Here is an 18477-nt window from a genome sequence, read left to right as displayed (position 1 = left end):
TTGGGAATGAATAGAGATTGTTCTAAATATGGTTAAATAGTTAGACTGCACTACACAGGGTGGATTTGCAACAACACTTTAAAAAAATCATATGAAGAGTAATTAACATAGCAATTAAATTGCAAACTAATTATTTTTCTCAGACTACACATGTAGACCAATTATTTGAGTCACAGTGTGAATCACAGGCACAGATGTGACACAGTAAAGATGAAACTTTTTAATAAATATTTAAATGATTTAGGAGCACCGTTTCAAATCCTTAAAATGTAATAGCAGGAACCAAACGTAGTCTCTTCAATTTCTTCACAGAAGGAACAATCTGTTTCCTAACACAAAGTACAAGCACATTATGTAGCCTTTTGTTGTAAAGTATACTTACACAGCACAGAATTGATATGAATTCAGTCCTAAGGTGAAGATTACCCTTTGCATTTTCCTGAGGGCTGACCTGAAGGCATGAGAATTCCCCAGAGTATATTTCCAACATACGTATCAAAGTCCCTTTTTGATAGCCTGTCACCATCAGTTCTGAGTTATTCAGAAGTAGTCTTAAAATTTTATTCACTGCCAATTCACAAACTGCTCAAATTCCATCAACTTTATAAGGCTGCCCTTTTAAAGTGACATGTAATGAATTATATTGAATCATTATTAAACAGTTCGCTCACTGACTACTGCCCTTCAGAGAAGTATTTGCAGAACGAGAACAAGAGCAGATTAGCATTACAGCAAGAAATGTTTAAACTATTAACTAAACATCTAAAAGAACACATATGTATTTTGAAAATACCTAACTGTATAGAAAAGACAGCAAGAGGCCCAATTTTTCATTTAAGGTGAAGCAACGATGACTCATAATAAAGTGATAACAGCAAAGTCCAACGTAACAACGGCATAGCACTTACTAGCAGTATTAAGCATACATATAAGTGTTTTCAGAAAGGCAGATTTCCTGCAAAGCTCATCTTTTGCCACCAGCAACTAAAAGGAAGGCCTAGAGCCTGGAGAAGTCTAGATGAAGTCTTGTTTCTTTAAAGAACACTATTAATGAAAAAGAATTAAAGTATGGAAAAATGAACTAAAATACATGGTTCTTTTTTACTGTAATTATAGATGTTTTCAGAGTTTTCAATAAGCCTAAGAAATATATTAACTCCACAACAGTGACTTTTTAGCATTAGACCACATGACAATATTAACTTCAATATAAAGACAAGACCATGTCTCAGAAGAAAAACCAATGATGCGTGTAAAGAAAAAAGAGCCCCCTCAACTTTTGGAATGGAGGTCTCTTTGGACATCCAGTAGTTAAGCAGCCTGTATAAAGGAATTAACACTTTGTTTTCAGGAGAAGCTGCAAAACTTAAAATAAAAAAAAAAAACAAAAACAAAACCACAACGAAATAAATCCACGCATACTATCAAAAAGCATGCACTAGGAAAAGTCACATACTTCACTCTCAAGGTCAATTTTCTTTTCCATTTCCTACTGATTAATATTGCAACATAAGAAAGGGAAAGAACTTCTAGCACTACGACAGCAATATGAGGAAGAATTCAGCTCTGACCATGACTGGGAACCTGGCTCATTTTAACATGCAAAAATAAAGTATAAAAAAACACTAGGATAAGCAGTTCCTGTTATTCCTACCTACAGCACTCTTAGTACTCCCAAGGGTCACCTTATCCCTATCATCCAAGATACACTTGCAGCTTACAGAAGAAAAGAAGAAAAGATGGTGCCTCTGTTGGAGCACCAAGGCAGTTCTTCAGTACTTCACAGACTGCTGCAGAGAGCAGGCAAGCAGAAGTTGTAATGTGAAGAGTCCCTAGATACATTCTGAAAAACTGGAGCCACACACTACTGTCAATCACAGGTTTCCAAATAACTTTAAACCATTTAGAGGTCACAGGAATGAATATTGACATGAGAGGATTAGCCCAAAAATGGATCCCATACTTTGTACCCTCATTTTTCACTTTATAAACTCAGTTAACTTCTAAATCATAGTACATACCACACGCAATGGACCAGTAGACTTGAGAGTCTGGTGTCTGATGCAGGATGCGAAATGGTGCAACTTTTGATGTAGAATCCAACACGGCATCTAATGTTCCCACGAGAAGACCTGTTGTGTTCAAGAGAATGAATACAGCTGAGTGAAACCAAGGTTTTCAAACATACGTTCTCTTCTGATTCCTTTCAATAGGAATGCCACCCAAGTAAGGACTAATGAACTCTGAGAAAACAAAAGCACAGAGTTAAAAAAACACTCCCAGAGGAATCTCTTTGGGAGGTGATGGTATTCTGATCCAGTAAAAGTCATTTTATAAACACAAAATGAGGGTGAAAAAGTTTTTTTAGATTACCCCCTTGAAACTGATAGCCACGTAGTACAGTAAACCAGAGGACAATCTGCAAAGTAACATGGTAGTTTCCAGCCTTCAATGAGCACAAGCAGTAATTAAACTACCTCTTAACTAGTCATTTACTGTTGTTCTGTTTTCCAGTCACAGGAAACAGCTCTTAAGAGACTGTAATTCCGCTATGTCTGATTTTTATGAAAATCCCACTGGTTTTACATGAGAACACCACATCATACTTTCTGTACATGGAAAAGTTTTGCTGCTTATAGCTAGAAAATGCCTGCCATTCTTCATAAACAGTCTATCAGATGACTCCTACATAAAGTATGGAACACTGATATTTCATCCTATTACATGAAGTGCATTAATCCTATATAGATTATACACTCAAGATACAATAGCCACGTCACCTCCCTGCCACTAAATATTGAATTAGCTCCTATTAAACAGAGTTCAGATCAAAATATACTAATTTCATTAATGAGAAATACTTCATCTCTCCATAACTGGGAGCAAAAAGTTTCCTGAGAAAATGAGTATGCATTTTATCTTGGCTGCCAAAATCACTCTTTCTGCACAGTAATAAAAATATTAGCCCATATATCTTAAAAGCTCCTTTCAAATCTAAGAATCAGGCAATTCTAAAAGACGAAAAATAATCCATACAGAAAAAAAACATAAGCCTTCGGGTCCTGATGCACAAGTAAAACTTTCTTCTTGTTAACAACAGAAACAAAAATACAAACAACAATGCCTTATGCTTCCTTCCTCTATCTCCTATGCTTGCCATCCTTCTAGCATGGCCACATAAATGGAAAGTTCAACTAAAGCAAAGCTACCAAAGCAATCACACACAGCTTGTATGCTCCTACAGAACAACTGCAAAATAAGAGATGAGATTATCACCAAAAATATGAGAGATGTCGTTACCCAAAGAGATGCTAGCAGGTTTGTGGAACAGACTTTACGAGATCATGGACGCAGTGCATTCCCCAAAAACTGCTATTAGGGTAAAGAGCTTGTATGCAAAGTTAACATATCCCTTATAACACCTCTAAGCACCCTTCCATGTCTAATGGAAAATGATCTTTTGATTCAGGTTTTTATCTAAATCTAATGCTTCTATTGAATAATAATTTCAAATGCTTCCCTTAGAAGTTATTTCAGAATTTTCATGTTGGCTTCTGGTACTTTTTGTTCTACTTTCTTTCCATTAACCTCCTCTCAAATTCTGAAAAATATCAATTGTGAGAGAATACAAGAAAACAAAATAAGAGAAAATTAAGAAGTCTACACAGTCATCCTCAGGACATGGTTTTCCTAAGGATACAGTTTCAGCATAGAGCCTGTGTGACTACTTGACTGTGGCTATTCAAGCTGCAGAATGCTTTTGCTTCTCTTAAAAAAAAATGGAAGTTAATAATAATGAAAAACACAAAAAAAAACACCACCAAAGACCAGTATATTACATCAGTCAAAAACACTATCTTGTCTTGTCTGCAACTCATAGATTGTAAGTTGCTGTTGGAAAGTAGAAATTTTTTTCAGTTTCCAACTGAAGTCAGACATTGACTAGATAATATTTATATCTATTTAAAGAGCTTTGGCTTACTGAATGAGTCATAACACCGAGCTGATCTCAAAGCTGGCTTTGCTTCAGCAAATGTTTTATTATTTCATTCACAATTCTCCTAATATCATTTTCTGTTATGATATACAGCACAAGGACATTAGTCACCATTTATAAGGTGAATGCAACTGCTCAGCTTGAAAGAATGATTACAACAGTATATTACAAAGCAGCACTCCTCAAAATGTCATAACAACTTCTGTCTACTTGGAAAGTCATTAGATTTTAGACATAATAAACTGTAGCAGGTTAGTATCAGTCACTTCAACAGGCCCACTACTCAATACTCCTCTGTCCACGACTGTGATATAGACTACAGATTTGCACTTAAGCCAATAAATACTCAGTACATTATGAACGAATGCCACAGCTATGGCCACTGGCATAACTGCGAGGAATCAGCAGCCTCACCTTCTTACCCTAGTTCTGAAAGTGCTCTAAGAGCTGCGGATTTTTTGAATACTGTATTATCAGTCAGGGTTTCCATAACTACAAGTCACTGGGTGCTTCTCAGCAAGCGTTCCCTTTTATTGCTATTTCCCTATGGGAAATGAAGACCCAGGTTCACCCAGGCAAGTAAGGCCACTGCCGAGCGGTTTGCTGGCTCTCTGCTAACTCCACTCCCACAAGCCTAATGAAGAATGATTCACTTCCAGGGTTGCAGAGATTTAAAATTCACCTGTTTAATGACAAGGATATTAATTGTAAAATAAGGGAGTAGGCAACAAAAAGAAAAAAAAAATAAGTAACTGCTCAGCCCCCACACTAGCATTATCGCCATAAGGGAGGCAAGGGGAAAAGGCAGCTCAGGCCAGACTTGCCAATCCCTCGCTAACGAAATGCAGTAGATGTTGCTCTCAAACAACCAGTTTAGGGACAACCTACAGAAGGTCATCTACTCTCATCTCTGCTCAAAGCTAGACCCCACAGTTTCTACAGGGGATTCCACCTAAATTGTCCTCTTGCCTGACTCAGGGAATGACTTCAGCTGTAGATACAGAAGGTGATGCACATTTACACAGCCAAAGGGCTCTGCTTTTAGAAAACATTTTCAGTTTCATAGCTACTTGAGTAAAACTACTGGGAAATACCCTAGATACTTAAATAAATAGGGTAAAATACCCTAAAAAAATAAAATAAAGGGCCAGGGATCCAGAATAGCTTTGAAATAAGGATGTGTTCTTCTCAAAAGCCTCTAAAACACTTGGTTAACAAAATATCAACATTAGCTGCAGAGACATGCACCAAAACATATCAGTAATGAATTCTGCTCTTGTTTGTACCGATTTAGACAATAAGGCCAATATGTTACATGAAAATAATTGCCCAGCATTTTGCCATTTGGGGGCAACACCACTTTGTTCTCCTATAGTTATTTCACAACATACAAGAGAGTACTAATATTGGCTCAAAGATTTTTTTTTTCCCCCTGGAATAGCTCTCAGTTACATCTTTTTTACTGCTGACAATCTTCTTTATTTTAAATATATATATCATACCCAGCAATCTATTTCCTATGCTTTGTGGGACTGGTGTAATGCAAACAGAATAATCTACCAATGAAGAATAGGAAGCAAAGAAAATATGCTGTTGTCTCTTTTTTTTTCCTAAAGACCACTATTGTTCTGAAGCAAAGTTAGCACAAGCCAGTTCTCTAATGCATAACAGTACCTTTGAGGTCAATAATTAATTATATTAAAACTGGATCAGACAGCGTCCTAATTTGCTACATTACAAGTGTTAGCGGACACAAAATATTTATAAGACTGTAAGAGTTCCTTACAAACAGAAATGTTCTATTAGCACAACACTGGTGAGCCCCATTACACTAAGGATTTTGAAAAGTAGACACTTTGATGTACAATGGAGTTCTCACTCTTAGTTTATTTACTGCACCATAAAAAAGAGCTGTTTGAAAATACTGTAAAAGTGAGTGGCTGAGTGGCAACAACTGCAGAAAGTTATATTCTGCAGCTACAGTCAGCTTCATTTTGGCAATAACTCCTCACTTCTACAATCTGAAGAGTTCAAAGGCTATTCAGAGCAGAACCAAAGGGGGAAAAAATACTGTAAGTAAGTTTGTGATAGACAGCTGTGGTGGGTTCACCTTGGCTGGCTCTATCACTCCCTTCCTCATCTGGACAGGGGGAGAAAAAAACATGAAAGGTTCACGGGTGGAGATAAGGACAGGGAGAGATCACCCACCAATTACCATCATGGGCAAAACAGACTCAACGTAGGGAAATTAGTTTAATTTACTGCCAATCCAATCAGAGTAAGATAATGAGAAATAAAAACTAAATCTTAGAACACCTTCCCCCCCCTTCTCCCTTCCTCCCCGGCTCAACTTCACTGCCAATTCTCCACCTCCTCCTCACAGTGGCACAGGGGGACAGGGAATGGGGGTTACAGTCAGTTCATCACATGTTGTCTCTGTCACTCCTTCGTCCTCACGGGGAGGACTCCTCACACTCTTCCCCTGCTCCAGCATGGGGTCCCACCCATGGGAGACAGTCCTCCATGAACTTCAACGTGAGTCCTTCCCACAGGCTGCAGTTCTTCATAAACTGTTCCAGTGTGGGTCCTTTCCACGGGGTGCAGTCCTTTAGGAACAGACTGCTCCAGTGTGGGTCCCCCGCGGGGTCACAAGTCCTGTCAGCAAACCTGCTCCAGCATGGGCTCCTCTCTCCATGGGGCCACAGGTCCTGCCAGGAGACTGCTCCAGCATGGGCTTCCCACAGGGTCACAGCCTCCTTTGGGCATCCACCTGCTCTGGTGTGGGGTCCTCCATGGGCTGCAGGTGCATATCTGCTCCACCATGGACCTCCATGGGCTGCAGGGGCACAGTCTGCCTCACCATGGTCTTCACCACGGGCTGCAGGGGAATCTCTGCTCTGGTGCCTGGAGCACCTCCTCCTTCTTCACTGACCTGGGTGGCTGCAGAGCTGTTCCTCTCACATAGTCTCACTCCTCTCTCCCGGCTGATGTTGCATAGCAGTGTTTTTCCCTTCTTAAATATGTTATCCCTGAGACACTACCACTGTCACTGATGGGCTCAGCCTTGGCCAGTGGCAGGTCCATCTTGGAGCTGGCTGGCACAGGCTCTATCAGATATGGGGGAAGCTTCTGGCATCTTCTCACAAAAGCCACCCCTGCAGCCCCCTGCTACCCAAAACCTTGCCACACAAACCCAATACAATAGCAAACATCCTTCATTTTGATCAGATATCTATCATACTTCAAGAGCTAAAACCATTTCCAGGCATTCTCCTAAGCTTTCAGCGTACGACTCTCAGGTACACGAAGAGACTCCATAGATCCCTACAGAGGATACCTCACAGCAAGAAAGCCTAGAGCAACCTAAAGAGAGGTTTTAAATAGCTATGTCCTGACAACTAAAATTTCTAGGTTTGAGGAAGTATAAATGTGAAAAATAAAAATAATGAACTTCAAATGAATTTTCTCAGTTGTTTTTGAACCATAAGGTCATCCTGTTAATAAATTGTGAATTAAAAAGAAAAATAAATCTTGAAGGCAAGGTAATACCTAGACACTACAGCAAGGAGTACAATCAATAGGAATAGTATGTGAAATCTACAGATTTACTACAAAACTGAAGTCCATTGCACAAGTGAGCAAAGACAAATTCAACTATCCCAACTACAATTTAAAGGGACTGTATTTTTCAGCAAAACCTTTTTAAAAAAATCAGAAGGCACAGGTCTGTTGAAACCAAAGCTACCAGAGTAACATAGCAGACACTACGTAACGTCCACAAAGGCTTCTCTGGTGCAGGATATAATATCAGTGGAGAAACACACACCCAGAGTGAACTGTTGCCAAATTACAGTGCAGGGGATGCAAACTGTAAATCCCTACTACAGTAAATATTTATTTACAGAGACAGGATAAAGCTTCATTCCGTAACAGCAAACAGCTTTACAGAGCAATTTCATTCAGTTTAAAAAAAAAAAAAAAGACTGAACCCCCAACTTTCACAAGATAAACTAAGATACAAATACATACCATACAAACCATGAAAAGCCATCGTTGCTGTGTGTTTGATCTAAAACACATGAATGTCTGCTTGTGAATAAAACCCTTTTTTTCTATTTCCTCAAATTAAGCACAGATAGCAGACAAGGAAAATTTCCTCAGAGCACACGTACAAGCCTAGCTCTGTCTCCCCTTCCTCCAAACTCTTATGCCTGCGACCTAGCGAGCAATGATGCAGACAAGCTACATCTTTTAAAAAGCAGGCATACCAGCAGGGGCCTTCTACAGATTCAGGATGGCAATAACTGTACAGGAAATCCAGGACTCGAAGAGTCAGGGTTTTCCCCTACCTTTCCGAGTGCGGCACATACAAGAAGCAGGAAAGACTAGTTTCTACCATGTATTTCACTGACAAGTTTTTCTCCTCTCACAGTTGCATTTTACTTAAATTTCTCAAGCAGAAAGAGGTGAATTGAAACAATGGAAGCAGAAAACAAATAATTAGTTTTCTGATGTTTTAGTGAAAGACTGGTATTTCATGACACCGAATACTCATTTGTATAACTACTCCAGGAATACCCATCTCCTAATGAAGGTCCTGTCTAAACTATAACCAAAGCAACACTTTGTGACCAACATGCTTAATCTCACTGGACCTTGGTTACCACACGTGAATTCACAACACAGGTTTTGTGTCACCATAACTGTGCTCCAGCAGATGGGCCGTTTTGCCTAACTATATTCTTATCAATACACTCTGGAAAACCTGAGAAGTTCTCCCATAGTGGGTCTGCAGAAGACAGGACAACTAGAGGACAGGGTCACACGGTTGCACTGCCAGGCATACAGAAACATACTCTGGGACAGTCTATTGCACGCTGAATTATCAGGAAGTAGAACTAGTCAAACAGGTTACAGTACCTGTATCCTCGGGTGAGGTCTAAAAAAAGGGAAGAGAATGAAATGTAAAGCTAAGCAGGTGCACACCAGCAGGAAGAGAGCCAAGACTAAGCAAAACCAGCACAAGATATTTCTGTCCATTTTTATCCACACTAGCCAACTCGGGACTATGCTGCATGAGAACACAAGCCGTAAAAGCTAATTGTATCATCTACAGATTACAAATTGGTCCTGCTGTAATAGTCAGTCCAGAAAGGTCATACAAACAAATCCAACTGCAGCCTTCTTTCTAAACCTAGGACAGCACCAGAATTCCTGGCCTTCCTTCAGGTAAGCGTTTCTCCTGCCATCTATCTTTTTCCCCCTTGGTGTGTACCTTCTCCAACTATTGGCTGCTTCCTCAAAACTCCCATCTCCCCTCCTTAAAGTCTCTTACCACGTGTACTCCTGTATTCTTGGGAATCCTTTGCTACTGCCTCCTCAGCTAGTCCCCATTACTGCTATACTGTTCATCTTTCTTCCCATTCCCGCCTTGAGGCATTGCGCCTCTCTTCCCTCAAGACACAGTCTTCTGCTGCTGCCTGCCTCTTTCACTCATAACTCCCCAGTCCACCAATGCTGCCAGTCACCTCTAGCCTTGTCTCACCAGCTGAAAAATGCTGTTCAGAAGAACAAGATTGTACTTTTCACATTTGCGATGACTTCATAAAATAATAGCTGTTCATTGGCTTCTTCTAAAGTAAGCGTTAATTATCTTGCATGACACATCGCAATATAAAATTAAAATCAGGCATACCAAATTATGCTATCTTATACCTAGGAGGTTTGAATATTTTCAAACCTGCAAACCCAAATGTAACTGCATTTTTTCCAATTTGCTTGTTAATCTTTCTTAATCACAATTTTATATTCAATAGCATCTCACTCTTTTTGTTTCTGCCCAGTGAAAAACATACCTTGTACAAATGAAATCTGTATGAATTTAACATTATGAAAAAAACTACAGACATAAAATGTGCAATGTTACATAAAAAAAGCATACTACTGGAACTAACCCATTCAAGTGTTTTTCCGTGCTGCCAAATGCCATCAAGGACAGAAGACTAGTGATAGAAGCCTCACCTTCAACAAAATCCAAAGGGCACTAGGATGCCCTGGCTGGCTGTCCAGCTGTAAGCCTACAAGGATGTTTTAAAATGAACACCTAATTCTAGTTCTTATCATTTCACTTTAGTCACAGTTCTTAAATTAATTTCATCACACAGAAAGACAACCTTCATACCAACTCACCTTCCTTGGCTTCCAAAGATACCGGGACAGAGAATGACCCGTCCAGCCCAATGACCACAAGACTTCCAAGCTTGCAAAATACCACCATTGGTTCTAAGCTGAAGCCTAACATTATCTAACTATCTACCTATCTATCTATAATATGCCTAGAAAAGAATCTGAGATTTTGTCATGTTTTTTTTTTTTTTTTTTTACACTTTCCTTGCAATCTCCAAGTGGTTCAGGTGCCAATGAAGAATGCTCCAGCGAGGAGATATATAGCTGGGAGATATCTACATCTGAAATTCATGAGCCAGAAGTTTGGACTTTGTGGTTTTGCCTTATAGAATGAATAAATGTTTCAACAAGACTATGCCTCACGTTTAATACAGCTTGCTTTATGATGACACAATTAGAGAGAGCTTAGAAAACCCAGAGAGATGCAACTCATGCAAAACACCCAAGAACCATATCCCACCTAGGAACAACTTTACTTTGCCTCCCCGTAGCACTTCTCCTTGACAGGGTCAATGACAGATGCCATCAAACTACGAAGGAGTCTGTTCTAGTCTCAATAGCTACCACCACAACAGAGGTCTCAGTGGCAGCTGGGGTCCCTGCAGTGCGTAATGATACAAACAGACGGGACTTAAAAATAGAAACTCAGGTCCATACCTTGAAGTTCTCATGAAATAAAGTTTATTATACGATGGTCAATACCCTGCCACTTTCCTGACCCACCCCTCCTGACAAGCTCAGGTCAAATCACATGCTTGTTTTTAAAATAAGTGACCAGAAATGCCTGAGCAGCAGCTCACTTCAAGCAGCCTCAGACGCATGCAGGAAAAGGCATTTGGAAACGAGCATCTCGCCAAAGCAAGACACATCCGTCATTTCTTCTGACGTCTCCTCTTCCAACAAGCCGCAAATCTAACTCTGCCCGGGTGTCGGCTGGAGCAGAGGGCTCTTAAGTTGGGTACCAAGCGTCGGGCTACGCTCACCTCGGTCGACGAGCCACCCCCCGGCCGGCTGCCGGCCCTCCGCCGCCCGCTGCCCCCGGCCCTGCCGGGACACCCCCCCGCCTCGGGCTGCCCCGCTGCCCCGGGCACAGCAGGCCCCATCCCACGGAGCTGCCGGGAACTTCATCAGACCCTCCTTTTCCCGGTGGGATGTCTTTTGAAATGCCTCTCTCATGCGAGGAAAAAAAAAAAGGGAGGGGAAGGCAGAGGGGGAGAAGGGAGGAAAAAGACAACCACCTGAGAAGCCCCATGAAGGTCAAGGGCTCCAAAACTCAGCCAGGCCTCCCCGCCCCCCGGCCCCTCTGGAGCCGGGGGGGGCGTCCCAGGAGGGGCAAAAGGCCATCCTCCCCCTCTGGCCCTTCGCCGGCCCCTTCTCCCGCCGGCCCCTGAGGGAGCGGGCCTGAGGCGGCCCCGCCGCACCGCCCAGCCCAGGGGAGACCCTGCCCCGGCCCCCCCGGGGTGTGGGGGGCAGTACCTGCCAGCCCGCCTCCGCCCTCCTCGCCGTAGCCCCGCCGCCTCTGCAGCACGAAGTACTGGTTGGAGCGCTCCTGCACCCACAGCTTGAGGGCATTTTTCAGCAGCACCTCCTCGGGCTTCAGCCACATCGCGGCGGCGGCCCCTTCACTCCTTCACTTCACTGCCCGCCGCCGCCGCCCATGCCCGCCGCGCCGCCCGGCCTCCCGCTCCCACGTACACAGCCCGGCTGCCAAGCGCCGCCGCCGGGGCGGGGAGGCGGGAAAGCGAGCCGGGGGGGAACGCCGCTGCCCCGGGGCATGCTGGGAGTTGTGGTCCTCGCGGCCGGCTGGCCCGGCAGAGCCGCTGCCCCAGGACTACAGCTCCCGTCGGGCCCTGCGCGGCCGCCCGCCTCCCGCGCTTTGTGGCCACCGCCTGCCGTGGCCGCCGCCGCCGAGGGAGGACGGGGGGACCCCGTTCGTAACCCGCCCGGGCTCGTCCCAGCGCGGGGAGGCGGCCCGACAGTTATAGCTCCTTCTGTCCCACGGGCTCGGGGAGAGACTCGTCCTTCCGCTCCCCGCACACGGCCCCGACCTCGCTCCTGTCAGGCAGGGCCGCAGCGGCCGCCCCGACGGGCCTCCAGAATGCCTTCACAGAGCAGGCTGGGTGGGGGTTTTATGTCCTCTCTGCCAGTCAGAGAAGTCTCGTTCTCAATTTTGGCCAAAAGTTACTCCATTTTCATCCCAGAAGACAGACAAGATGTCACCAGGGACTCTGGCTTTTGCGTTTGTTTTCCTGTCAGCACTAAAACTCGTGCTGCAGCAGGAGACTGGGGCACAAAAGAAAAGAATGAGAAAAAACCTGTCCCGCAAGGAAGGGAGCCATGACCAGGACCTCCACCGGCTGCAGCACCCCAGTCGCAGCACCCACCCGTGTCCCCTCCCCGGTCACCAGCCACGCCAGGAGCGGAGGAGTGGCCCCACCAGCTGCAGAAGCAGATAGACGGTCAACGTTGCCTATTTACATTTCACGTTATAAAAAAAAACAATCTGCCTTACTGCTTCTATCACCCACCACAATTCAGCGCTAATTTAGAGGAGACATTTTTGGTTGCCTTAACAACAACTTGACTCATGGTCCCAGTATTTTCATTATTTGTCTGCAAGACCTTTGGCATTTGTCCTCAATGACTAGCTCTTCAGATTATTTGCAGACTGACTTTACAAGTTGTTCTGCGCTAGAATAAATCAATCTATCCTCTTAAGGAACAGGATAGCAGCTTTCATGGTCGTAGGGACTGCACTTCAGTATCTCTTACTATTGTCTTCTGTTGCTGTCTCCTGATTTAAAGAGCAGTTGTCGTAGCCAGGTTTTGAAAGAAATCAGGTGCTGGAACTAGTCTGTCATACGTACCTGGCAGCCGAGGATTTCCCCAAGGCTGTGGGACTACCTCAGGATTTGCTTTCTATGAACACTGGTCAGCACAGCGTAACTTGCAGCTCCCCATGAAGTCACGCTCACATCTCAGTCCACCCCTTATTGAGCTCCCTCTCTTGCTGTTTCTTCTCCAATATCTTCACTGTGTCCCAAAGAGCTCCAAATCTCTTCTGAAGGCCTTACGCTTGATAGCACTCTACTTCCTAAATGGTATCTTCATAACTCTTCCAGGAGTGGAAGCCTCATTGCCTTCTCCACTCCAGGGACTTCTCAGGGTCACCGTCTTTTCCCACCTCTGTGTTAGATTCACTCCTGGTCCTGATACAATCTGCCATTCAGTACAAATGGAGCGAGTAGGACATTCCCATTTCCTAGGAACTTCTCTGCGGTTTGCTGTCCTGTTGGATCCTTCTCTTAGCACTCTTTCCAGCATAATTGACCTTCCTAAGATTTTCAAGAATAATGCTTTATTGATTGTGTATCATATGAAAAATTCAGCCCACAGTTGTTTACACTCAGCCTCTACTTTGAGCTCTTTCTAAAAAAAAAATATGCACATCATGCTCTAACTATAGGTTGCAAAGTTGGCACTTTTGCTTTATCCTGTCTTCCTTTCATCCCTTTCAACAGTCCCAAATGTACTTCGCTACCAAAAATGCTTCTGCCAGCACAGATCTATTTCCAAGCACAGGCACAGTGAGATTTTGCCAAGCACTCACAGAAAGACGTTTGTCAATGTCTGTCCAGTTCCAGCTGCATAAGGAATCGCCTACCCAAACGCACTAGTGTGAAAGGAGAACTAAGTGCGCAAACACATTTAACTCACTGGAAGTCTTCAAAAATGGGTGAATTGCACTGGTATGAGACTTTTTTTCGCCTCTTCTTCCACTGACTCATTGCACCACAGCAAGAGAAGCTGTAGTATTAAAAAGTTTTACTTTTGGGAACGTAGATTTAACTAATACTACTGTTCTTTTTACCTGTTTTTATAATAGAGTAGAAAGCAACAAATTTCTGGTGCTTTACCTTTACTAGACAGGAAAAAAAATGAATTAGAAGTCATTAGCCAGCATGTGGTAACTAACACAGATGAAACATTAATGAGACAAGGCAAACAACTCCTAGATATAGTAGCACAACGCTCTCCATGCGGCAGTTTCTTCAATCGCCCCACTTGAAGTGACTGAGTAACAGACATTAGCGGGTTCCTGGAGATTTACCAGCTGAACCGACAGAGTGATTCCTGCATGGATGCTGCTCTTCTAACAACATTCCCAGAGAGTGTTCACCATTTAATTTTCCCCAATTAGCCAAGCCCTTGGATAGGAAATACCTATTAAGGATCTAACACAGGTCTTCTAATTCCGATGTTAATTGTAAGGAGAGATGCCCTTGGCATTTCCGATCCAGAGTTTGGCTTTTGGCATCTCACACATGCTGGAGATGTTAGGACATATGTTGCTTTCTTATGTAAGATTCAAGATTCACGTTAATTGGATAAAAATTTAACAGTAAAATTCTACTACTTGGAAAATATCTTTTGTTTTCCTCTCCCTTTGTTCAAGGTCTTGAGTGTCTGTCTTTTTTCTGGTTCCCTCAGGCACTGGATTCTTAACCAAAGACTGTTAAGATGCAAGAGTGCTCCTCTTTCAGCTTGGAGCAATTTATTTATAGGCACTTCAATTCTTTCTTAATCAGTGCACAATCATCCTACAGTCTAATCAATGCATTCTACAGCAACAGAGATCCGTTTAGCACTGCAGAATTTTTCTTTCACATTATTAAAGACCTCCTAGAAATGGTAAATTACTTTCCTCAAGTAACCATAGCCAAGATCATATAAATAGATAAATAGCTATATAAATAAATTTTGGCTTCACATTGTATAACCAACAGTTGAACAACCAGTGCAGAGAATTACATAGCTGTTAATTCACAGTGGGTGAACACTGCGATTTGGTTTCACGTTTCCCTTAAAACCAAAATTAAATTGCCAAAGCCAGAAGATTTTCTTTCATCTGTTCCAAAATGCCAGCCATCACACCCCTGCAGGAGTGGAACTCTATTCAAATCCGCACAGTAAAACCATCAGTCTAAACCTGGGTGAAAAGGCAGAGCTACCTGTGTGTTAAACACAGAATGAAATTGCGTTAAATCACACAGCCAAGGTAGATGTGCGTATTTATTCTGTCCAACTGTTGGGTCATTTGACAAGTGCAGATCTTTCCAGCTAAAGACTGAGATGGACTAAGTCTCCATTTTATGGGAAGACCCCACCTGCCTTTTTGACTCAAAACTGCTCTTATGTGTTTGCAGCCTCTCATCACAAGTCCTGCTTTTCCCCTAAGCAAAAATCTCAGCTAGTACTACATTTTATAGGGACACCTGAAAATTTTCCTCAGTATGAGAAAATTGTATTATTTGGGTTTGGGATAATAAAATCCCGCTGCTGTAAAGCCTGGTTTACAAGAAAGCACAGTAATCCAGCACCAGGTGACACGGCTTCCTCTCTGCAGAGATAAAAAAAAAAAAAAAAAAAAAATATCTTTCCCAGTTCCCCTTCAAGAGCATGCAAGCGTTTGAGTGAAGTGTCTAGATCAGAGCTTTCCCATGGGAGAGAGAAATGACAGAAGTGAGTAAACACTTAGAGACAATACTGGAGCCTGTTCTGCTTTCTCTTTGGGGGCAGAATAGTTGACATGTCTGTGTGACTCAATGGCAATATTAACAGAGTCACACATTTTAGCAACCGTTACCACTCGTGGGCACATGATTTCTAGCATCTTACATGCAAATATTAGTGTACATATAGCAAACCCCAAAATTATTGCAGAGTAACAGCAAGCTTGCATTGCATTTCAGGAACAACCCTATCCCCAGGCACATTCCTGTTTGCCTTATCCTTAGAGGAAAGAGTTTATCATGCCATAGTGCACGTATATATGTATACATTGCACAGAGCCATTCAAGCCCATAGCATCACCAAAAAAAAAAGAAAAAAAAAAGTCTGCTGCACAGTGCTTTAAGCAGGGTCAGCTAAAGACAACTGCTATCCATGGAAACTTGAAAGTACAAAGTGAGAGTGGAGCTTTGAAATTTCTTTAACGCGGGTAAAACTGTACAATGTTCTTCTTAAAAGGGAAAACCTCTGCAGAATTCAGTGAAATAAGAAAGTGTTTTTTTCAAAGACAGCAACAGGCCCAAGTTTGGTGTCATTGGCTGCATGCATGAAATTTGCACACTTTCATTTTTAAACAAAAGCATAGCTAATATTTACAAATGAATCTGCACACACAAGAAGGTGGCAGACTCACAAGTTAACCTGCAAAACCAGAGAAGCATTAAATCCTTCTGCCTAGCAGTAATTCAAATGCTGTTCAGGTACAAATGCTGCGTTTATTCCTTTAGCAGTACTTCACATTTGATACACTAATTTTCAGGAAGATTTTTAAGATTTTTGTAAACGCCTTGAACTCCATCATGGTTTAACCCCACCAGCAACTAGGGCCACACAGCCGCTTGCTAACTTCCCCCACCACCAGTAGGGTAGGGAGAAGAGGGAGAAAAGGAGAAGGGAAAAACCTTATGGGTTGAGATAAAGACGGTTTTAATAGAATGGTAACAGAAGAGGAAAATCATCATATTAATAATAATGGTAAAAGAATATACAAAATAAAGTAATGCAACACAAGTTGCTCTCACCACCCAATGATCGGTTGCCCAGCTCATCCTGAGCAGCGATCGCCAATCCACGTCCCCCGGCCGACCTGCATTTATATACTGAGCATGGTATCTATGGTATGGAATATTCCTTTGGCCAGCTTGTCCTGTCTATGTTCCCTCTCAGCCTCTACGGGAAGCTGAAAAAGTCCTTGACTAATATAAACATTACCAAGCAACAACTAAAACAATACCTGTTACCAACATCATTCTCACAGGACATCCAAAACACAGCAGCTACTAGAAAGGAAATTAACTCTATCCCAGCTGAAACCAGGACAAGCTCCAAGCAAGTCCACATCTTTACAGAAGACATACATATCATCCGATCCTACAGTAGCAGGAGTTCACTGACACGGACTGCTGCACCCCCCCATAACCCACTACCGCATTCCTTGAGAGAATGCTGTATATCCACATTACCCTTAGTAGTATCACTACTGGAAAAAAAGGCAAGGTTATTGCTCTTAAAAGACAGTGAATAAAAAGGCTTGAATCCTATAGAGAAAGGAACCCAAATGTATAGATTGGCACAAAAAAAACCCCAAACCCAACCAAGCAAATGCCAAAGCACCTTTCAATGTATTGAATTGAACTCAGTTGTCCCCCCCCCCTTTTTTTTTTTTGAAGGTCAAATCTTGTTCTTATTAAACACAGAAGACTAGCAGATGATTTCATAAGAGCGCATCATCGTGAAATTCTACTACATTACAGCTTACACACCACAATAAATTTATAAAAGCTTTTTGAAAGTGAAATTAAGTGTTCAGGAGTTATACATCTACTGCTTGGCTGTTCCTTTTTCTTCTCTGCACTTCAGATGTAGAACAGAAAGGTGATCACAGCAAAATGCAGCTTCAGAGTGAAGTCTGATTATACTCAGCTTTGCACCAGCCAGTGGTTCCCAGACTAGACCTGGAACTGAGCTAAAAAGCAGCACAATACTAATTACTACCAAACTGGCCAGGGGAGTGATAAGTTTTCACTACGTGTAATAGTATAGTACAGAACAAAGGGCATTTGATTGTTTTTAAAGTGTTTTTGTCTTACAAAAGAAGTCTGAACTTTTGAGTAAGGAGGGATGCTGAGCAACCTGGCAGAGGAAAGCAAGATGCAACCTGTCCCATCTGAAGAGTTCACATAAGACTGCCTTGAGCTGAACATGCCCAGAACAACAGTTCAGAGGTATATCAAGCAGCTCACTGAACACACCCTAAGCTGCCTTTTTTTTTTTTCTATCAATCTCAATCCGCGTCACAGTAGCACCCTATGCATAACTAGCATTCCTTGGTCCAATTACTTTGCTTTTTGGCCTCCCGAAACTCAGTTTTGGAATTGTGGGACACGGCCAATTCAGCATCTGTTTCCATATAAGAGCTGGTAATCAACATTTAATGTCAGTCAGGGTCATCAAAATATAGTTTTATTTACATTTTCATATTCAAATTCAATACAAATCATGAAATATTTACAATAATTTTAATTCTACTATAGATAAGAAAATGCATTGCTTTTCCCTTCCAGATTCAATAGTACTTTATTGTGAGCTTTAAGACAAAAGTTCTGCTAACATTAGAAATTAGCCATAGATACAGAGATTTAAAAAAAAAAAATAAAATATAAAGTGCATCCGTAAGATGTCCTTAGTTACCTTTGCTGGGCAAGGCCCTACGCTTACTATTG

The 18477-nt window shown here is 42.3% G+C and overlaps 1 protein-coding gene across 2 annotated transcripts in view; it reads right to left on the bottom strand.

The window, feature by feature from the left end:
* The window catches only part of TBC1D8B (TBC1 domain family member 8B), a gene marked incomplete at its 5' end in the record, with an annotated part of 36200 nt that extends 24411 nt beyond the window's left edge, over nucleotides 1-11789 (bottom strand). For both annotated transcript variants that reach the window (XM_082488491.1, XM_082488492.1), the window contains 2 exons: nucleotides 2022-2132; nucleotides 11660-11789. In XM_082488491.1, coding sequence (XP_082344617.1) covers nucleotides 2022-2132; nucleotides 11660-11789 — 241 coding nt within the window. The remainder of the gene's footprint in view (nucleotides 1-2021; nucleotides 2133-11659) is intronic.
* Nucleotides 11790-18477: the final 6688 nt, after the last annotated feature.

This window comes from Vanellus vanellus, assembly GCF_965231255.1.
Source record: "Vanellus vanellus genome assembly, chromosome: 10".
Classification (NCBI taxonomy): domain Eukaryota; kingdom Metazoa; phylum Chordata; class Aves; order Charadriiformes; family Charadriidae; genus Vanellus; species Vanellus vanellus.
This window is presented reverse-complemented; position numbering and strand designations above follow the sequence as displayed.